Source organism: Onychostoma macrolepis, chromosome 19 (genome assembly GCF_012432095.1).
Source record: "Onychostoma macrolepis isolate SWU-2019 chromosome 19, ASM1243209v1, whole genome shotgun sequence".
NCBI lineage: Eukaryota > Metazoa > Chordata > Actinopteri > Cypriniformes > Cyprinidae > Onychostoma > Onychostoma macrolepis.
In genome coordinates, this window is record NC_081173.1 from 5,269,434 (window position 1) to 5,293,407 (window position 23,974).

A 23,974-nucleotide genomic window follows, 5' to 3' on the forward strand; every position below is an offset into this window, starting at 1 on the left:
AGGCTGACGTAAGGCTTCTTCTGGCAGCATTTTTTGAATTTGCACACAGACTGCAGTACACACAGGATGAGCTTTATGGCGGATGGCGATTGCGTGTATTCCTCTCACAAATTGACAAATGGTAGGTTTAGGGGCAGAGGATGGGTTACGTGCTTATAAATGTGTAAATATAAATAAAACTGTTGTGACTGTTTACACTGAAAAATCATACCCCAACATATATGCAATAGTGGCAATATTATTACCCAATATATAATTTAATCATAACGATAAAATTCCCAGTGCCTTTCACGTCGGCATATTGATGCCAAGGGTTTCTTATTTACAGCAATGGAAGACCCTGCATTGTCAAAAAGTGATGCCAAAGGGTCCTGACCAAGCTTCAATATGTGACGAGTTGGGAGTGAGAATGTGTTGATGTATCACATTTTAAAATTATTTTTCTAAAAAAATGATGCATGGATAATCAAGTAAACCTAAATTGATTCAGTACAGTAAGTGTTCATCTTGAAACATTATTAGAGCTAAAGAATAAAGTATAACAATAATAATACTTTGCATGGTTTGATGTGATATGAGCTAACCGATCTTTAGATTAAATCACCATTGGTAGCGCGATTTATGGTAATGGTTTTTTCCTCAGTTGGTCAGAACAAACGTGGCAGACTTGTTACTTACTTGTTCAGATGGCAATATACTGTGAAAATTATTATTTGGGTCATATATTCCAAGACATAGGCTAGAATCTGTGATTGCGAAGTACAGTAAACATCCACACCGGTGCGGTGACTGACAGCTACACATTCACCTCAAAACATTAGATTCATCCATACTGGAGCCATTCCGGAGTATAGCCCACGCAAGCAAGATAATTCCGCACCCAGCTGCAATTCCAGGTTTTCAAACAGAGATGGCGACAAAGAGGCAAAACTTACGGACTGCAGCTTTAACTAGGGTTGCACAATATATCGTTTCAGCATCGATATCGCGATGTGCACATCCGCGATAGTCACATCGCAGGATGTGCGATTTTAGTATACTGATCGTTATATTTATACTGACTGTTTTCGCGACAGCTTTCGCGTAATGACCACCCCGTGCCGTGCTGTCTACACTGGATGCAACAAAGTGACTGTTGAAAATCCTTTGAACTACGTCATAAAAAGAACGAGGTATTTACTCGCGGGGATTTGCCGTGTCGCACTGCATCCAGCATAGACAGCATCACTGATTATAATGGGTTCTATTGTATTTTGTCGCGCCGCGATTGTAGACACGGTGAGAGCTACGCAGATGCACGTGAACACTGAATTACATTCACTTCGACGTCTATTTGTGCCTGAAATGACACATACACACAAAACTGTCAAAATGCATGTCTCTGCAAGTATCCTTGTAAACAGTTGCTTATGGCTTAGGTGAAGGTAAATAATTGATAAAGAAAATGAATAGTATTGTCACATGTCTTGTTCCCCATGCCCATATTTGGTCCTTCCTGTTCCTGTCTTTATTAGTTCATTAGTCTCCGTCTGTGTTTGATTTTCTCCTTACCTGTTTCTGTTCTCCTTGATTAATTTCCAGTATTCTTAAGCCTTGGTTTTCCTCATGTCTGATGTCCGGTATTGTTTGTCTTTCCCCCGTGCTCCATGTTTCCCTGTGTTTGTGCTTCATTAAAAGAAGGTTTGATTGTGCTCCTCGACTCCTGCGTTCTCCTTGCTCCAGCGTAGATTGTGACAGAATACCAGGTCCACAAAAATTGTGATCGGCGCTCCTTTCCCCCGTTTGTTTTTTCTCGTTTTTTGAAAGTTTTTGTTTGTCTGCTTTTCCTCCTTCCCGCGGAAATGGAAGTCGCCGCTCACTTAAGACCGCCACCGTTCACGGGGAAGTCAAGCCAGCCACCGCTCGCGGCCAATGCAAGGCCGCCCTTCGTGGGGAACTTCAGGCCGCCGTTCGTGGCTCACCGAAGCCCGCCGTTCGCGGGGAAATCCAGGCCACCGTCCGCGGCTCATCCAAGGCCACCATCCATGGTGAAATCAAGCCTGCCGTTCGCGGAAATCCAGGCCACCGTCCGCGGCTCATCCAAGGCCACCATCCATGGTGAAATCAAGCCTGCCGTTCGCGGGGAAATTCAGGCTGCCATTCGCAGGGAAATCCTGGCCGCCGTCCGCGGCTCATCCAAGGCCACCATCCATGGTGAAATCAAGCCTGCCGTTCATGGGAAATTCAGGCTGCCATTCGCAGGGAAATCCTGGCCGCCGTCCGCGGCTCATCCAAGGCCACCATCCATGGTGAAATCAAGCCTGCCGTTCATGGGAAATTCAGGCTGCCATTCGCAGGGAAATCCTGGCCGCCGTCCGCGGCTCATCCAAGGCCACCATCCATGGTGAAATCAAGCCTGCCGTTCGCGGAAATCCAGGCCACCGTCCGCGGCTCATCCAAGGCCACCATCCATGGTGAAATCAAGCCTGCCGTTCATGGGAAATTCAGGCTGCCATTCGCAGGGAAATCCTGGCCGCCGTCCGCGGCTCATCCAAGGCCACCATCCATGGTGAAATCAAGCCTGCCGTTCATGGGAAATTCAGGCTGCCATTCGCAGGGAAATCCTGGCCGCCGTCCGCGGCTCATCCAAGGCCACCATCCATGGTGAAATCAAGCCTGCCGTTCATGGGAAATTCAGGCTGCCATTCGCAGGGAAATCCTGGCCGCCGTCCGCGGCTCATCCAAGGCCACCATCCATGGTGAAATCAAGCCTGCCGTTCATGGGAAATTCAGGCCGCCGTTCGTGGCTCACGAAGCCCGCCGTTCGCTGGGAAATCCAGGCCACCGTCCGCGGCTCATCCAAGGCCACCATCCATGGTGAAATCAAGCCTGCCGTTCATGGGAAATTCAGGCCGCCGTTCGTGGCTCACGAAGCCCGCCGTTCGCGGAAATTCAGGCTGCCATTCGCAGGGAAATCCTGGCCGCCGTCCGCGGCTCATCCAAGGCCACCATCCATGGTGAAATCAAGCCTGCCGTTCATGGGAAATTCAGGCTGCCATTCGCAGGGAAATCCTGGCCGCCGTCCGCGGCTCATCCAAGGCCACCATCCATGGTGAAATCAAGCCTGCCGTTCATGGGAAATTCAGGCCGCCGTTCGTGGCTCACGAAGCCCGCCGTTCGCGGAAATTCAGGCCGCCGTTCGTGGCTCACGAAGCCCGCCGTTCGCTGGGAAATCCAGGCCACCGTCCGCGGCTCATCCAAGGCCACCATCCATGGTGAAATCAAGCCTGCCGTTCATGGGAAATTCAGGCCGCCGTTCGTGGCTCACGAAGCCCGCCGTTCGCGGGGAAATCCAGGCCACCGTCCGCGGCTCATCCAAGGCCACCATCCATGGTGAAATCAAGCCTGCCGTTCGCGGGGAAATTCAGGCCGCCGTTCGCAGGGAAATCCTGGCCGCCGTCCGCGGCTCACTCAAGGCCGCCGTTCACGGGGAAATTCATGCCGCCCACTTAAGTCCGCCTGCCTATGCGCTGTCCAGCCTGCCGGCTCTAACCCCAGAGCTCCTGGATACGGCGCTACCCCTGGAGTTTTCAGCGCCTCTCCTTACTCCAGAGCGCCCCAAGTGTCCACGCTTCCAGAGCGCCCACCAGAGACCACGCTTCCAGAGCGCCCACCAGAGCCCGCTCGTCTTGAGCGCCCACTAGACTCCATAGTTTCCCCCTGGAAAATTTTGGGGGGGGCCATATGCCATGAGACCCCTGACCCGCCATGGCCGCCTGACTCCCCTGACCCACCCTGGAGGCCTTCCTAAGCTCCTCCCTGTTCCTGCCCTGCCCTGGCCTCCAGGGCGCCCGCCCCCCCTCCCCGGTAGAACTGTTACGGTGCGGGACGCGCCTACCGGGAGGGGTGCGATCTGTCACGTATGTCTTGTTCCCCATGCCCATATTTGGTCCTTCCTGTTCCTGTCTTTATTAGTTCATTAGTCTCCGTCTGTGTTTGATTTTCTCCTCACCCGTTTCTGTTCTCCTTGATTAATTTCCAGTATACTTAAGTCTTGGTTTTCCTTGTGTCTGATGTCCTGTATTATTTGTCTTTCCCCCGTGCTCCATGTTTCCCTGTGTTTGTGCGTCATTAAAAGAAGGTTTGATTGTGCTCCTCGACTCCTGTGTTCTCCTTGCTCCAGCGTAGATGTGACAACTATAGGCTCACAACAGTTTAATGTTCCTAAGGCATTCTGAGTCATGAATGTTAATCAAACAACAAAACACAGAGAAAAATCACTTTTGTAGCTTTAACACTGATTTATTAGATGCAATTTATACAGGGAAGACTATGCAGTGTTATTTTACATTTGATTATTCAATTTCTGTACCTGAATACTATTAGACTTACTGGAAAAATATAAAGCACTGTTTATTTATTTTATATCTTTGTTCTATTATATTTATCTATGTTTGTAATTTGTTTATTTTTCTATGCTGATTTACTCACCTACAAAATCACCCCAATCATTGATTTATTTATTTTTCCCAAATAGAGCTTTTCAAGTCATCTGGTGTTTTTTTTTTCATATCGCAATACATATTGCTAAAATACAAAATATCGTGCAGCCCTATTTAACAATATAAAAGTTAGGCCCAATCCCAATTATATTTTATACCCCTGTGCCTACCCCTTCCCCTTGTCCTTTGAAACACAATGTCTAGGGGTAGGGGTGAAAATATTCCCCTAAGAAATGGGACACCACTACTATAGCATTACAGGTCATCATACGTCGTCTAGCTCCTACAATACACACACATCCAGGAGCAAAGAAACTTGTCAACGCTGCCCAGCGTCTTTTATTAATAAAATAGTTTCAATACTGAATCACTATATTATATTTTCCAGCAATGAGACTTTTCCAGTAAACTCAGATGCGCATACACTCAACTTTCATCTCTCTCTCTCAGATTGGCCTTATTTGAGAAAACAAATTAGCGATTTATAATTATTGGGGGGACTGGCCCCCCTCAATGTCTACGGTGGTTATGGCTCTGATCAGACATGACAATATGTTGTGGGACTATCGTGCAGTCATGGAAGCAAACTTTAGCTAATTTTGTGAACATGTCTTTGAATAACATCACAGTAAATATGAACGCACGATTGAATTCAACATAAAACAAATGATTCAATTCAAATAATAATTTGAATCTTTATTAATGCCAAAAATGCTTACATTTATTGGTTTTCTTGTTTGCTTGGGCAGCTGTTGTCGCTGTAACCGGTTTATGCTGAGATAATTCTCATACCCCTTCGTTTGAAGTGTGGTCCCGAAAAATCTTTGTTTTAAGGGCTATCTGGCCCTTCACCTTACCTCTACCCCTCCAACCAAAAGAGAATTGAGACACCCCTACCCCTTCACGTGAACACACCAAACAGAGGGGTAGGGGTAGAAATGAGACTGGGCCTTATTCTTACGTTTACTTTATGAAAATCAGCAAAGATTTCACAGCAGAAAGACACGTGAACCACTTGCTTAAAAATTAAAACTATCAGTCAAAAGGCATGTAGTAGATTGTTTACAAAAGGTTTTTCAGCGAAATGTTGTTCATGTTGATCATTTAGAGGCCTTAGAAATTTGTGTATCAAATATGATAGAGTATGATTTTAGGGTGAAATATTAGGCTACACCGATTCAGGTTTTTCAAAACAGAGGGAACCCTTGTTCTAAAAAAAAGAGAAAAATGACAATTAAAATAAAACATATCCTGATGTTTGATTGTTTGCGCTTATTTTAATGTCTGTTTTGTCTTATTTTATGTCGCCCTGCTATGCTATTTTGAATGACTGCACCTTCTGACCTGTTGTTGCCAGGCTAGCAAGGTTCATCATCCAGTCCCACTTTAGGACAGATGGTATAAATCAAATCTGCTCCCGCACATTGATTTGAGCAGTGTTGTGATGGGCCCTCTGGAGCCTCCATCAGACAGCAGCAGAGATCACAGCCTCTCACCGAGAGGGATCCGACTGACCTGCTTCCATGTAAAAGCTCTAAGACTGCCTTATTAGCTTCTCAAAACACACACACGCACATGCCGTAAGTAGGCCATACCCCAGTAGAGTGGGACACACCCCATGGAAGAGGTGCAGAGCATCCGGGGAAGAGAATCAACAACTGGTGAGGTAAACAGACCTGCCAATAAGGTAAAGCACAGGAAGGCAAAATACTGGACACATGAACCTTAAGAGGCACACAAACCATTAAGAATCCACCAATATATTGGCCATTAATTGGTATTGTTAGGGTGTTGTTGGGTGGTTGCTAGGGTGTTCCGAGTAATTTCGTCATGTTGCTATGTGGATGATAAGGTGTTAGGGTGGTTGCTAGGTGATCGCGTATTGATCCAAGTCACTGGGCATCTCTGCTTAGGGTTTGTGATTTGAACTCATAACCCTAAGTGTGTACAATAGTTATAATGATGCTTGCGTTAGCAAACACCACAAAAAATATTTCTCCGTTAAATCACAGCTGACTGCTCTGTATGGTTATAATAAGCTTCACCATTAGTTAGATTACAGAATGCTATAGACCTGTCATTTATTCCACTCCTCCCCCCCACCACCACCACCAAAGCAACACCAACATCCAGAGACAATAGCACTCAGAAATGTAACTCTGCGCTAAGTACAGCGTGCCAGACATGAGTCATACTTCAGAAGGCAGTAGCGAATGCTCCAGAACGCTGGTGCAGTACTCTGGATCTATTAGTATGCTCGTTGTGTTCCAAATATGCACTGATTTTAATTACCTACTCTTCCGATTCAGGTTACATCACTCAAACGCTGCAATTCTGATGGAGTAATGCTGTTTGCTGGAGTCCAAAGCCCAGTCAACTTCCTCTCTTTCCAACAGAGGGGGAAGATTTAAAGAAAGAGTTCACACAAAATATGAATATTCATATTTAATCGGTCATTGTTTATTCACCATCATGTCTTTCCAAACCTGCATGACTTACTTTCATATGAAAATATTTTTTTACACGCTTTTCCTTGAGATTACACTACTGTTGAAAAGTTTATTTTTCTCATTATTTTCATTAATTCATCATTTTATTTAGCAAGGATGCATTAAATTGTTCAAAAGTGAGAATAAAGAGATTCATAAAACATTTCTCTATCAAATTTCAAATGATTGTTGAGCAGCAAATCAGCATATTAGAATGATTTCTGAAGGATCACGTGTAAATTACTTTTTAAAATATATTTAATTAAAAAACAGTTACTGTAAATTGCAATAATATTTCACAATATTAATGTTTTTATTGTATTTTTCATTAAATAAATATAGTCGCATGATGACTTGAATCAAAAATATTTTTTAAAAACCCAAATTTTTGAACAGTAGTGTACAATGAATGGGACTGAATCTTTCAAACTTCAAAAACATATTATGAAAGTAGTGCACATGACTTGTGAACTACATTCCAAGTCTTCTAAAGCCATACAATAGCTTTGTGTGAGGAACAGAGTAAAAGCTATTTTTCATTGACAGTTTTTCTTTTGAGATGGATCTCTTTGATGAATCATTTGATCAGGTTCACAATATCATCCGAACAATTCATTTGTGAACCAAATTGATCAGTTGAACAATACTATTTCTATTTCAGTCTGTTTCTCACAAAAAAAGCAATTTTATACATTCAGAAGTCTTGGAACACAAGCCATACTTCCGTGATGCCTTTATGGTGAATAATTTTGTCAGTTCCCACTGCTTGAAACTGCATGGAGAAGAAGTAGCAGTCCAGAATTTCTCTTTTAGCATCCCACTTAAAAAAACTAAAAAAAACAAAGTCATGCATGTTTGGAATGACATAAGGGTGAGTAAATTGGTTAGTATTTTCATTTCAAGCAAACTATTCCTTTAAATGCACTTCGTGTCTTGTAAGGATCACTCTGTAACTAATGGCCACTCCAGTGTGGTGGGATTTGAATCACTTAGTCCAGCACCCCACACAGACCGTCTCTATTCTGGGCCCGGACAGGCAGGTCATAGGGCCGTAGAGTGCCTTGCAGGCTGCTGAATAAATTATTTGTTTCTTTATTTAGTGGATGGCGGCCGAGTCGGCAGCCTTAAAAGAGGATGCGAAGGAAAGAGTACAAATGAACACACGTCGGTTCCTCTGACGCATGCGATGCAGCACAGTGCTGCGAGAGACGTGGGTGAGCGGCGCAGTCAGACGGGAGACTTTCTCGTCTCGTTTTAAATGAAAACAGATTTTCTGTCTCTTCTCTCTCCGATAAACACTGCCCAATTCATCCACTCCAGTCGAGCCCTTTCTAGCACTTTCAATCAGATTTCCCACAAAAGAAAAATGCAGTGCGACGCACGACGGCTGAAGTGCAGAAAATTGCAGTGGCGCTGAGCACAGAGAGCTAAAAATGCGTTGGCGACCCGCTCGGAGCCAAGTATCGCTGTTATTTCTATAGCAAAGTTTGTTTCTCAAGGGCAAAAATGATGAATATTTCTTTGCGTATTATCAAAGGCAGAGAGATGTCATGCTGCTGTCAGTGACGGAGAGGACGGGAGCTCTGGGAGGATGAAACGGCTGTGGGTTTGGGAAATGACACTCTACAGTGTAGCAAGAAGTGTTGTGTGCAGCCTTTTCATGTGGAGTCAAAAATGGCAGGGATGTAGGGATGCACCGATACTGAGCTTGTACTTGCTAAAATGCTTCAGCATGCAGTATATATGCAACACGTGCCTCAGAGACACATGACAGATGAAAACAATGTGCTTTAAAATCAGCTCAAAATATCAGACATGTTTGAAATCTTCTGGATGGGTGGGTTCAGTCTGAAGCTGAAAACAAGAGTCCGTGTCCATCATACTGCTCGATTTTCTGTGAAATCTGTCAACTCGAATCTGCAGATTTCTTCTGACTTTCTGCAACTACAGCTCCAACTTCTCCAGACTGCAAATCTGGGCAAATTGCAGATGCCTTACAAATTACCTTACTGATTCATTTAGATATATATGCAATCAGGTATAGAACATGTCAACTGTTTTTCAAGGAAAAAGTCTCTCTCAATTTAGGGGTGTTTAGACGAAAACTTTTTATGCATTTTGCCCATTCATTTACACGACGGCAGCATTTTAGGGGCCTGAAAAAAGTTTCAAAGTGTACGTTTTTGAAAACTATACCATTATTGTCTCACTGTAAAATAGGATAATGCAAATTTGTGAAAACGGTAATGTTATGCACATGTGTATTGCGTGTTCAGCCAACAGGCATCAGTCTATATAGGTTTCTTTACAAAGTAACATCTCCAACTACTGGCCTGGCATTAATAATACAGCATATTTAGTCCTTTCACAGATCCACGTGAACTGGGATTGTTTTGAAAACATTGTCGTCTGTATGCGAAATGCAAAGGAAGAAATGTTTTATAATAAAAAATGATATATGATATAATTATATATACATAATGATTTAATTATAATTCAACAATTATAATTATAATTTAATATAAACATTTAAACAGTGGATGTCATAACTTGCGTTCTTGATGGATCTACTCAAACATAGGCTACATAAATACTGAAGAACAGGTAGAATAAAACTATAATGAGCATGTACTATAGTTCATATTTTAGCAAAATGCTCCTTATTTGTAGCTAACATTTATGTGGCTAGCTATCGAGTTTATGGACAATGAAAGGCTTTTCTGATGTAACGTTACATGACACATATTGTACAAGCTTTTTGATGTCTTTCTGCATTTCAAACACTGATTAAGCGATTACATGAGACATTAACTCCAGTGAGAGGTACTGTTTCTTTCAACACCTACTGATATTGATTCATGTTTATGTCATGCTATAACTAGTAGTAAAGAGGAAGAGATGATCGGTTGATTTGATCTCATGTGACGTTAGAACTGAGGCAGCTACAGCAATCTGTCACGCCACATTAAAGAGCGCTAAAACTGTATGTATTGTTTGAATTTCATAGTAAATTTGACAGAATTTAAAAGCTGACACTGTTACATATCAAAATTAATGAAGCACAAAGCTTACTGCAATTTATTGAATGATAGGCACGCTACAAATAATGTTTCTTTAAGTTTTAGTCACACATCAACTGAAAACAGCATAGATCGATTCTTGGGATTTAACAATCGATATTGGTTCATTAAAATGAGAATCGATTAAAATCAAGAAATCGATATTTCAGCCCAGGCCAAGCAAATATCTGGGAAAAATGTATAGTTTATTCCAGCCTTTAGCCAAATGAGAGTGAGAAGAAAGAATGCAAAGTGTTACATTCCATTAGAAATAACAATGAATTGTTATGTTATTTAGTCCTCCAAAAATTAACACTAAATACTACTTATATTACTACACACTACACAAAGTGATGAAAAATTTGTCTACAACTGATCCTCCATCTCATGCACTGCATCACATTTCCCCCTATTTTCTTGAAATATATTGAACATCTCCACATGTATACTTCACATGTTTCTGTTCCTACACAACTCAATCTTACAAAGGTAAAAAGATAATCTAAATATTCGGCTAAATAATATGATGAAATATTATTGGTAGACACTCGTCTGTCCTATATAAATAGCTCCATTCATGATCTGGGAACCCTGACCTACTAGGCAAAGGTCAAGCAGCCTCCCATCGCATGCATTGATCTATTCCTCTTGACTAAGCAAGGCCACTGCTGTCTAACTGACCGTCTTTAATGCTAAACGTATCTTCCTCTTCAAACACAATGAAGAAAACAGGCTCCCAATAGTGTCATCATCTCTTTCTATTCTTTAGTGGCTACTTATTGTAACAACGACTGTGACAGACTCAAAAATCATCTTTCTCATTGGTGGAATTCACTCAATAGATTCACAATGCTGTTAATCAACCAATCAATGATCTTATTAGGACAAATATCCTGCCAGCTAAATGGCGTCATTTAAATTTAACCTCAGCTTAAAGATCAATAAACCAACACCAAACTCCAAGTCTTGATTTATCTTCACCTTGTCTATTGCGTCTGCCCTGACCTTATTAGTGCTGCATGATAAGGCAACGCTCACTATTGTTATTGCTATAACTCAGCCCACAGTGTTTAGAAATGAATGACGACTCAAATTGTGTGACTAGTTGAGGAAAAGGTGTGCCATTACTGTTCAAAGTGATCAGACTCAAAGGTTTTCCTTTGAGTCATGCATAAACTAGACAGAAACACATCTACCAATTGACCTATCGGTAAGCCCCTCCCCTCGAACACAGACTAGCCAATGTCAGTCGAGTATCAGTTGCACGGGGAGCAGAACTTGGACATCTTTAGGTTTCAGCGCCATAGAGAAACATTGGAAGATCCGAAGCTTACATCGGTTTTACGGGGTTTATGCTTCAAAAATGGAAAAACGATGTGCCTGGGGTACTTGTAACACTGATTCCAGGTATCCTGAGATGATGGGCAATATAATTTATTTTATTACATTTCCTGAATCCAAACTAAACAGAGCAAAATGTCCCTAAGTATTCACCCCAATACAAATAAAGACAAAAACGTTCATTTTCTGGTTGTCATACACTCATTAAGTTACAGTTATCATCTGCTCAAGCAGAACGTTAATGTTATCTTGTGCTTTAGCAAGGTATCTCTGGCTAAAACTAGCTAACGTTAAAGTTAGTGCATCCATGCTAACGTACAACCTAAATAGCGGACTGTCCTCGCGTCTTGTACAGTGTAGGTCAAAAACACACAAACGTAGGTCTACATTTCAGTGCCTCTCCATATTAAACTGGTTAAATGTACATTAATTTATTTGTACCCTGCGATACATGAACAGTGTTGATCCTGCATGTTGTCATCCGCGATCGTGATGACCGACCGCAATATGAGACTTCTCCCGCTTGCATCGTGATCTGTAAACCCTTGCTTCAAGTTACCCACCGTATTTATTTTTAAATATTTGATAAATCCCTCCATGGAATATTTAATTCCCATTTGGTGGCTTTCTGTGTCCAAAATTGTGCAAAAACATCGTGGGACAAGGTTTTCACACTGTAGCTGTCATTGAAAGACAGTGAGCAACTCCGTTTGTTTGTCCGAGGGAGCAACAGTAACTAAGGGGGGGGCGGGGCTTACCGATAGGTCAATTAAGCTCCTGGATGCGCAACAAAAAACTCATCACTTTGCCTCAACAGATCATGTGACTGGTCCAATCTCATTGCACACCATCTAAAATATTGTTTCAGTCATTCTGAAAAGCCAGAGTCAAAAATTTTCATCACACGTGACGTGCTGTATGAAAGACTGGACATTTCTTGCTTACATAAAACATATTGCTAGTCCTAAGTGGCTATTCACACAGAATGCATTCTTGCATTGAAAAACACAAGACGAGGGCAATGGAATGGTAAAAATGCAAGGTTACGAGACACAAGTTCAAAGGATCTGTATATAATTTTTTGACTGCACTAAAGCATAGAAATACAAATATTTAAGAAACATGGGTTAAACTTTATTTTAAGATGTTCTTGTTGCAGTGTAATTATAGATTTAAGTACTTAGTAATAATAATTAACTACATGTACAACCCGAATTCGGAAATGTTGGGACATTTTTTAAATTTGAATAAAATGAAAACTAAAATACATTCAAATCACATGAGCCAATATTTTATTCACAATAGAACATAGACAACATAACAAATGTTTAAACTGAGAAAGTTTACAATTTTATGCACAAAATGATCTCATTTCAAATTTGATGCCTGCTACAGGTCTCAAAATAGTTGGGACGGGGGCATGTTTACCATGGTGTAGCATCTCCTCTTCTTTTCAAAACAGTTTGAAGACATCTGGGCATCGAGGATATGAGTTTCTGGAGTGTTGGAATTTGGTCCCATTCTTGCCTGATATAGGTTTCCAGCTGCTGAAGAGTTTGTGGTCGTCTTTGATGTATTTTTAGTTTAATGACGCACCAAATGTTCTCTATAGATGAAAGATCTGGACTGCAGGCAGGCCAATTCAGCACCAGGACTCTTCTACTACGAAGCCATGCTGTTGTAATAGCTGCAGTATGTGGTTTTGCATTGCCCTGCTGAAATACACGTCGTCTGGAGGGGAGCATATGTTGCTCTAAAACATTTATATACCTTTCAGCATTCATAGTGCCTTCCAAAACATGCAAGCTGCCAATACCGTATGCACTTATGCACCCTATAACATCAGAGATGCTGGCTTTTGAACTGAACACTGATGATACGCTGGAAGGTCTCCCTCCTCTGTAGCCCGGAGGACACGACGTCCGTGATTTCCAACAAGAATGTCAAATTTGGACTCATCTGACCATAGAGCACTTTTCCACTTTGAAACAGTCCATTTTAAATGAGCCTTGGCCCACATGACACGATGGCGCTTCTGGACCATGTTCACATATGGCTTCCTTTTTGCATGATAGAGTATTAGTTGGCATCTGCAGATGGCACGGTGGATTGTGTTTATCAACAGTGGTTTCTGGAAGTATTCCTGGGCCCATTTAGTAATGTCAATGACAGAATCATGCCGATGAGTGATGCAGTGTCGTCTGAGGGCCCGAAGACCACGGGCATCCAACAAAGGTCTTTGGGCTTGTCCCTTACGCACAGAGATTTCTCCAGTTTCTCTGAATCTTTTGATGATGTTATGCACTGTAGATGATGAGATTTGCAAAGCCTTTGCAATTTGACGTTGAGGAACGTTGTTTTTAAAGTATTCCACATTCTTTTTACGCACTCTTTCACAGATTGGAGAGCCTCTGCCCATCTTTACTTCTGATGTCAATTAACTTAATTAATTGCTAGATGTTCTCCCAGCTGAATCTTTTCAAAATGTCTTGCTTTTTCAGCCCTTTGTTGCCCCTGTGCCCTGTGTACTCTATGTTCTATTGTGAATAAAATATTGGCTCATGTGATTTGAAAGTCTTTAGTTTTCATTTTATTCAATTTTAAAAAACGTCCCAACATTTCCGGAATTCGGGTTGTACTTACTATATGTTCAGGGTTAGGATTAGGGTTTGGTTTAGGGTTACTTGCATGTAGTAGTAATATATATTTATTTAATGCCATGTCAGCATCTTAGGCTATTTTCATGGCAATGAAAATGTTTTGGTTACTTGCATGTAATTATGCATAATTTATTGTTATTATAATAGTAAGTACATGTAACGTGTAACAAGGACACCTTAAAGCTGCAGTCTGTAATTTTTTTTTTTAATTTATATAATAAGCGAGTTCATCATGAATCCATTTTCCAAACCATGATTTGGCTTATCCTGAATCACTACGGTACACCTATAATAGGTTTTTATATTCAGACTATTTTTGACTGGTTCTGGTAGGAACCATTGCGGAGTAGCCCAGTACCTGCATGATTCGTCATAGACCTAAACAGAGAGAAGTAGCTCCGGTAGGGCCCTATGAAATCCATTTTATTTTTTTCCAAATTCAGTTTTTTCCATTTACATTTTTCTGGATTCTGTTTTTTTGTTGTTGTTTTTTTTTAATTTTCCTGGACTCCTTTTTAATGGTTAAATTAAATTTTATAAATCAAAAAGCATGTCTAACTAATTAAAATCATTAAACTTAAACAAATTAACATCAATTTATTAAAAGTTCAACAAAAATTACATGTTTAGGGCCCTATGAAATGTTTTATTTTTTCCCACCTTGTGTTTTGTTACTAATTCTGTGTTTTAGCGTGTCTAATTATTTGAATGCATAAAAACAAGTTTAATTTATCCTTACAATAGCCTTATGAAATGTTTTTGTGTAATTATATTTTTCTGGTTATCAAATGAAGGCATGAAACATTAATTTATCTTTTCACTAATGAAAATTAAACGATTTTTATTTTTTGGCAAATAAAGGGAATTTACAATTAAAACATTGAAGAAATATTGTATGATTATTTCTTTCAAAAAAATAAGGTTTTAATAATTTTAGTAGTAGTATTACGTATATTCTGCAATAATAATGTATTTCTGCCACAATATCTTCAACTTAAACCGAACTCTTATTTTGAATGGTTTGCCGTGAATACCTTTAAATTTCTGTGTGATGTGTCTCAAATGAAACGGTAAAATGCTCAGGAAGTGACTCTCAGAGCAGTTCTGGAGATGATGTTCATGTATTTAAGTACTCGTATATTGAGGGGGCAGAGGCTGAAATCACTCGCTTCAGTACGAGTAGTAAACAAAACCGCATGTCTGTGCCATTCATTAACACAGAGACACGTAGGATTCATATTTAAATAGTCTTTTTACGGCTTAATATTTACAAATACTAGTCGATATCGCGATTTGATTTAAGTGTAATGATTTACTTTTGATTAATTCATCCAAACTTTGGCAATTTCTGTGACATTCCGCGTTAAACGGTTAAGTCCGTTTTTCTAAGTGGATTCCACAATTCCGTCCGCATATTCCACATTGCGGAAATAATAGGGCCCTACTCCGGCTACAGTGCTCTTCCACAAGATGCATGCAGTTTTGTTTATTAACAAAGAGCGCCAAAAGTTACGGACTGCAGCTTTAAAATAAAGCATTACCGAAACATGCTAAGTTTACATACAGTACTTGTTTCTCTGAAAAACAGTGCTACAGCCAGTTATTCTGCTGTTAAATGGTTGTTCTGTGTCGGAATGTCTGTTTTTGTTTTGGTCTGTGCGTTTCCGCCCACTGTCAAATTACCCAATAGTATTTCGACACCCTGGGTTGCCAGTTGGCGGAAAACACAGCGTATTGCAGCCATGATCAGAGATCGCAGATTCTACCAGATCTAAAAAGCCCCAGCATCCATCCAAAAAAAACTCTATGACCAGAGGAATATTAAAACACAGATAAATCAACTCATCAATTTACAATGTAAAGCTTGTTGCCTTCTGTTTTTAATTGTGCTCATTCCTGCGTGTCCTCAACCTGTCAACCCGCGTGAGCATTGAGTCTGAGGAGGAGGGACGAAAGAAACAACTCTCTCCAATATTTTGAATTTGGACTGCAGTACCCCTTGCAACCACTAGCTGACAATATTACATACTGCACCTTTAACTTGTGTGCCGTTTTTAGAATGGCCTTTCATGCACCAGACACTGCAAAAGACATGAGACGCAAACACAGTGTTCAAACACATCCATCAAGCGCATGTTCCCACAGAAAAAACAATGGAATAGAGCTTTTTAAAAAAGAGAATGTTACTTGAATCATGTAGTTACATTTTTAGGCTGACTAGTTCTTGAATCTGGAAAAAAAAAAAATCAAATAAAAATCAAGATTTCATTATTCTCCCTATCGCACAGCCCCAGGTGGGCATTTATTTGATGGGCCAATAAGTAACCACTGAGCAATGCACCCACAACACCATGGCAACTGCGTAGTAACACTCAACAAAGCACTCAGAACTCCTTACAAACCACACGCAGCGGCCTTTTTTAGCAACACCTCTGGCAAACACCCACAGCACCCCAGCACTGTGCCACTGAGATTTGCACAGGTAAGCAGCACTCACACACACTTTCTTCAGAAAATATCAAAATCTAGTTCCAATTTGCACTTTGTCTGAAGAACTGAAAGACTGAAGATAAAGACTTCGTTATACATTTCATTTTAATCAAGTAGACTTTTCAGTCAAGGGTCTGTGCAAGGTGTGCTGGTATAAAAAAAATAATAAAAAAAAAATATTCTAGAATTTTCTTAAAATATTTTCTTAATTATTGAATAAATATCAACCAACAATCTGAAGCAAATCATTATACAATGTAATAATATAAATTACTGTTACAATAGTTGAACTACAATTATGTAACCAAGAAAACATTTTTAAAAAGTCTCACTAAGGTTGCATTTATTTGATCAAAAATACATTAAAAATAGCAATACTGTGGGGGGGGGAAAAAATTACAAATTTAAAAAAAATGTTTTCTATGTGAATATATTTTAAAATGTAATTTATTCCAGTGATCAAAGCTGAATTTTCAGCATCATTATTCCAGTCTTCAGTGTCACATGATCCTGCAGAAATGATTCTTGTATACTGATCTGATGCTCAAAAATTTATTTCAGATTATTATCAATGCTGAAAACAAATAAATGCAGCCTTAGTAAACAGAAGAGACTTCTTTCAAAACAAATAAGTTGAAACATGGCTCTTATGACATATGATGCATAATAAGCATGTTTACTTTCATCAGTGGAGCTGCAGCTCTTTGACTTTCCACTACTTGAAAAGAGAGAATCATCCAGTCCAACATTATAACAGCTCCAGCCCGCAGCGGGATGGGCTGCTCTGACTGTCCATCGATCGGTTTGGATTTCCATTAAAAGGAGCTGGCACACAAGGCCTGACTGATTCAGAGCGAGTGCTTTTGGGAAGAGAGTACACTAGAGAAAATACAGCTCCTAAATAATCAATGATTGAGGGAGTAAATCAGCCAGAGTGAAAGAGGCCGAAATGTGGCCGGCAATTAATTAGGACATCTGAGGGAGTCAGATTCCATTTCTGTAGCCCACCACTCACATGCAATATCAACAGCATTAGCACAGAGAGTCTATGATTCGGTCCGTTGAGATATGGGTTGCTGCTAAGTGGGTATAAGGATTTTGCAAATAAAGTATCAGCCAGAATTGTAAGAAGGGCTGGGAGGTGGGACGGGATAAACAGCACTGAGAAATGTGTAGTATACTGCTATACACACCAGCATAATTGCTTATTTATTGTTATTTATTTATTTCGTGAGACTATTGAATATCCTGTAAAAAAAAAAAAAAAAAAAAATACTATTAAATATAAATATATTTCAAAGTTGTAAATAAATTATTGGAGTATGTTACAAAAAAATACAAATTCAGTATTTCTACTTCAAAATTTTTAATTCAATGTGTTTCCTCTTGTTTCTGTGATTATTTGTGAAATGTACTAGGAATTTCTAAATGAAAGGGGTTTCTACATCAATTTTTCTTAGTGTATGTAACATTTATGTGCAAAATATATTTGGAATGCAAAAAAAAAGATTTTTAGGTTTACAAAGCATATTTGTATGATAATGAATGGATGAATAATAACGTTAACAAATGGCAGATCAAGTGATTCATCAATTTTCTTCGTTTTTTTCATTTTTAAAAATAATATGCATATGCTCAATTTGAAGCAAATGAATAAGCATGCAATGAGGATCTCATTATCATCATCACACACACAAACTTATCAAACACTCATTCACCGGGAGTCAGACTGTCACTTGCAGCTATGTAGCAGCCGACTGCATTAAAGTCTGTAATTTTGCCAATACATAACTTATGTATCGGAAAACATTATGCAGCATAAGTGAAATGATTTGTGGGTGACAGATAAAATCTCTCAAAGGTGACCTAAGTAAACCAAAAATAACTTCTGAATAAAAGTGTCCATCACCACAAAAATAGCTAAAACAATTATGTGACTAACTTTTTTGTGATTACATTCTCCTAATAACAGTAAAATAATTTAATACACTTACATTTATGCTCAAGTCCTCCCCATTTGGATGTTTGAGTAAAAAAATGAGTCAACAATGACTCTATTTACTTTCCAGAGACATATTCCGGGTCTTTTTTGTTTAAAGCATGCTGCTGCAAACTACAAAAATACTTGCCTTGATCATTTTCATAAAAAATGCAATAATTTTACTATGTAAAAATTTTAAATCCTTTACCTAATTTTGGGTTCCTGATCAAAAATGACCAGCCATATTAAAAATTGCTTGTCAATCTTTCATTATGCTTTATTATCACCAAATCTTGGGGTTTGTATTTCTTTTTGGAACTGATTGATCGTAGGCCTGTATGCATCTCAGATTTTGAGTGAAAAAAAGCATTATCTGTGGATAATATTGGCTATATTTATTTTAAACAATGTGGTGAATAAGATCAAATCAATGAGGCCTAAAATCAATCAGTTCCAAAAAGAAATTGAAATAAAACAAATTGATAAAAAATATTAAAAATATAGCATAACGAGAAATTTTTGTCATCAAAAATTATTTCCGTAAGTTGTTATACCCAGTTTGAGTAACATCAGTATTTTTCAGTCCAATATCTAGCAAATGAAAAACATGAGGGATAAAAGGAACTATCGGATTGTTCTATTAGTGCGTTCCATTTGAATAAGTCTGAACGCTGGCATCCGAACCTTAGTGCAAAACAAACAATGTTCCAAAGGAATTCTGATATAAACACAACGCAGACCAAAGACATCGAAACTACCAAAAACAGGACGTGACGTCATAAAATGTGACCCTAAAAATTCCTTCTGCTGTTTCGACTCATTTATACATTTTGAAAGCTCTTCGTGAATTATAAGCTCGTAAAAAAAACAAAACAAAAAAAACACCATACCTCACTTAATATACTTTTCACTGAGAAATACATCAAATTAATTAATTAATGAGAACGCCATGTCACTCTGACTTGAAGTAAAAATTCTGCGTATGGTTTCTTCAACACATGCAAACTATGCAGAGCCACACAATTTTAAGCACTAGTGCAAACACTCAAGACAAGCCTAAATGATCTGTATTATTTGTGTTCTTGGGGTTATTATTTGACATGTTGTACATTTTATGGGACTATTGCTGCCATGCAATTTTTCAAATCTTTTCCCATCTTATTCAGGCTTCATATGCAGATGACACATGCACATGACAAAGTGTTACTTGAACAAGACGCTCCTGTGAACACAAGCCTCTTGTGAAAGGCGCCCGTGAATAAACGCGTCCAAGAAGCCTGTATTATGTAGCCTGTATGCTGTGAATAAAAATATACTGCTGTTTGTTTGTATTATGATATAACCCATATGCACTGTTTCCAGGCATGCCATAATATTGCTTAATAAATCAGGACTTCACTGAATGACTCACTAGGACATTTTCCCCAAAGCAAGTTATTGTGCTGGAGTTATAAATAGCTCAAGGCTCCTCATAGTCTGAATTAGCGTCGTAAAGAAACTCTCAAATACACTCCAGCAAAGAATCAGCAAAAACGCATGAGGGAGAGCCATTTATTAAGCAAAAATAAACTTCTATAGAAATTTGCACAAGGAAGAATTTAGATGAGAAAAGAAGAAGAAGAAAAAATAAAAGTATAACAACGCACTATAAAAGGAGGCAAAAGAAAAACCTGAGGTTGTCCTGTTGCCCTATAAATCCATGTCCAAGAAGCAATGATCCCATCTGGGATTTATAAATAAATAAATAAATAAATAAAGTGCACTGGCAACAACATTATCAGTCAGTACATACTGTATGTCACAATGTTACATGCTTTCTTGGTCAGCCTTTAAATCATGTGGTTGCATTTAGGAATATTATGAATCAAATTGCCAAATGACTACATTAACCTACATTAAATAAATTTTAAAAGCCACACCAGCTAGTTAAAGTAAAAACTGCATCTTTTCACTTTTCTACATTGTGCTAAGTAGTCTAATTGCCTAATATTAAATAAACAGCATTCATTTCTGGCACTTTACTTTAGATGTAGTATATAAATAGCAATATGAATCACTTAATTTGCATATAATAATTAATGGGCATTGTAATAAAGAGTGTTCCCATATTCTTAAGCATCGTATCACAGCCGTATCAAATGAAGTCGTTTGGCACGGAGGCGCAGTTACCATTATAAAACACCCATGCGAATCTTAAGCGTTAAACAGCATCGTAAATTCAAACCCGAATGTCAGTCTACAGCACTGGATGTGCCTGTAATGCATTTCTGTATTTGTTTAGCCCTGGTGTGATGATCGGTGTGCGGGTATCGATCGCCTCACCTGCCGTTCCGCGCCTGTCCCAACAGCTCTGGCTTCGAGATGTTCTGGGGTGGATTAAAATGCGATAGAAAAGAGCTACAGAACTGTCGCAATGTCCCAAATTGCATTTTCACCTAACCCCCCTCCTCCCTAACCGAACCCAGTAGTCTTTCACTTGAGGAAACAGCAGCAGCAGCAGACCCACAGCCCCGCGACCGCAACATCCGACGCGCTGCCGTGTCGATCAAGTCCCATATTTTCCCGGAGATCTGATGGATGTGCGCCTCATGCTCCAGCCCTGAGGTGCTGCTGCGGCTTCTGGGAGCGGGGGATGGATTCTGTCTGACGGCGTGCCAGAGAGAGAGAAAAACAGCGCTGCATTTTTACCGGCTGCTGGAATATCTGGAGCTGCGTCCATGCGCCACCGTCTCGCCTCGGAGAATCAGACAAACTGGAGCAGCACAGACTCTCTCTCTCTCTCTCTCACACACACACACACACACACACATATATCATTCCTGACGCGCTTGCATGGGCTGCTTTATTGCACGGCTCTCTCAGTGAGAGATGCGCAAACGGGAGCGTACTGTTACAGTGAGCTCTAACTGGGGAAGAACAGAGAGGCAAAATAGCGAGCCTCATAAACTGCATTTGTAGGTGAACGCATATGATGTCCAAATACGCTGTCTAGGCAGTCAGCTTACTAGGTTTTGAGACACAGCCAGTGCGCTGGACTTGATTTCAGCGACGCTCAAAGCACCGGGGCAGCGCGCTCTACAGTGCACGACTGATATATGTAACACCTTTACGAACCAACCTAATTTGTTATTTACCTCATCGACGCCGTTCAAAATCGGTCACTTTAGGAAGTGATATTTGAAGAGGATCTGGCAACGTAAGGGCGTCTCTGTGCGAATCTCCTTCTCCGTTCTGGGACGTGAGTACCCGTTTTAATTTCCTAGCGCTGTTAAAACCATCGATCACATTTTATGGACATTTTCTCCTTTTTTCATTTGTTTCTCTTTTTCTCTCCGTCATCGTCGTCATAAAAGCTAATCACGGCTGCCATCGTCATCATCATCATCATCATCATCATCATCATAATCATCATTACAAAGGATCATCACTCGAGCATCCCAGTCCTCTAGTACTACTTAATCTAGTACAAAAAAAAAAAATTGTAGTTCTCTAGAAAGTGACACAAATGATGAAAACACAATTTAAGCCCACGCTGGAGTTTTGTCATCTGTCGCTTTAAATGCTCATGCTCTTTAAATTTGGGTGGATTCTGATTGGCTGCCTGCCAATGGTTTTTATACTTAAACAACTGAAAAAAATCATTCTGAAAGTAATTCCAACCATATCGTGTCTCTGTGTTATTACTGTTGTGGTGTAAACTTTGCAGTTGTCTTACAATTATTAAAACTACATAGTTACAGTTATCATCCTTGGTGTGAATGGGCCTTTATGTTGTGACTGGTTGAAGGAATAGTTCACCCAAAAATTTAGATTTCCTTAAAAAGTCATCACCCTCAGGCCATCCATGATGTAGATGAGCTTTTTTTTCTTTTTTTTTCGTGGGAACAGATTTGGAGATATTTAGCATTACATCACTCATCTCTGCAGTGAATGGGTGCCGTCAGAATGAGAGTCCAAACAGCTGATAAAAACATCACAATAATCCACAATTATTATTAAAGCACCCAATAATGATGTGAAACGTGGATGTGTCAGATGTCTAAAGCAAAGTGAACTTTTCTTCATCAGCTCACCTTTTTACATAAACAATGAGAAACCATAAAAACATTCATTTGGCCCCTTCATTCAAGTGCTCGGTTCACATATGTGCATATCAGCGGCTCACTGGTCTTCGGTTCGGTTCAGTGACAGTTGGAGGAACTGGAGTGCTGAATGAGTTGGCAAAAACATCATCACAGGATTATGCCGGTATTTTGGCTGATTTCGAGTCGCAGTGACTGTCAGGCATCTGAAAGTGAGTTTTGATTGAGTAACTTGTAGATCTGTGCTTCTTGAGCCGCAAAATGTTTCAGATGATTCAGACGATTCTGGTTCAAGTAGTTCACCAAAAACAACTGGTTGAAAAGAACGATTTGTTCTCAAACTGGACATCACTACAGACGTTTGCCTGAGGCTCTGGATTACAGGTGATAACGTAGTAAATAATGTTCAGTTTTTTGCACTGACTATTGTTTTGCTTCACAAGACCTTAATATATCGTCAGGTGTCTTTGATATGTTTTTTTTTTTTTCATTCTCAAAAGACGAGCAGCCGCTGACTTGCATTTTATAAATCACTAAGGACCACAGTTTCGGTTAAAAATCTTTACTTATCTACTGAAGAAAAAAAGACATCTGGAGGGTGAGTAAATTAACAGCATTTTTTCGTTTTTGGGTGAACTATCCCTTTAAAAACATCTTGATGGATTTGTTTCTTACAAAAATGCAGCTTTTCAGATGTTAACTGATGGACTGGAGTGGTGTGGATTACTTGTGGATTATTGTGCTGTTTTTATCAGCTGTTTAGACTCTCATTCTGACGGCACCCATTCACTGCAGAGGATTTATTGGTGAGCAAGTGACGTAATGCTAAATTTCCTCAAATCTGTTCCCATGAAGAAACAAACTCATCTATATCTAGGTTGGCCTGAGGGTGAGCAAGTTTTGTGTGAACTACTCCTTTAATATGGTGGTGTTTTTGTCTGCAACAGTAATATAGAGACACTGTAAGTGGTCACTAAGTATTGGAAGGTTGTTGTGTGTGTTTGCATTCAAAAACAGCTGAGCACAGCTCAATGAAACAGAACCTTCAGACAAGACAATTATGATGTTTCTGACACAGAAAAAAACAGCAAGATGCAATGAAACAGCCATAGAAATTTATCTGATGCATATGTACCGACAATTAAAACAGATCAGATGGAACTGCTCATGCGTCCCATTCCAACTACTAGATGGAACAATATGTTGAAAATTTGAGCAGTCAAACTTGCTGGAAAAAAAATTAATTACTGAAAAACTGAATTACTGACATAATTAATTATTACCATCATCTGTCTGAGCACAATGTGTGAGTCCGTCTGATGCATCTGATGTGGCCTGTGTAGTCAGTGCACTTTCCTCATTAGTTCCTGGACCACTTACAGCCCCTAATG

General features: G+C 39.8%; 1 protein-coding gene across 31 annotated transcripts in view; it reads right to left on the reverse strand.

The window, feature by feature from the left end:
- rims2b (regulating synaptic membrane exocytosis 2b) overlaps window positions 1-23,974 on the reverse strand; it is a 175,490-nt gene that overhangs the window by 110,043 nt on the left and 41,473 nt on the right. The window contains exon 1 of one of the 31 annotated variants that reach the window (XM_058752991.1): window positions 21,636-22,134. The exons of 29 other annotated variants lie outside the window; for them this stretch is intronic. In XM_058752991.1, the coding sequence (XP_058608974.1) occupies window positions 21,636-21,640 (5 nt within the window). In that variant the 5' untranslated portion in view covers window positions 21,641-22,134. Of the gene's footprint in view, window positions 1-20,823; window positions 21,252-21,635; window positions 22,135-23,974 lie in introns of those variants that run through there. One more of the 31 variants, XM_058752989.1, reaches the window with a different exon arrangement.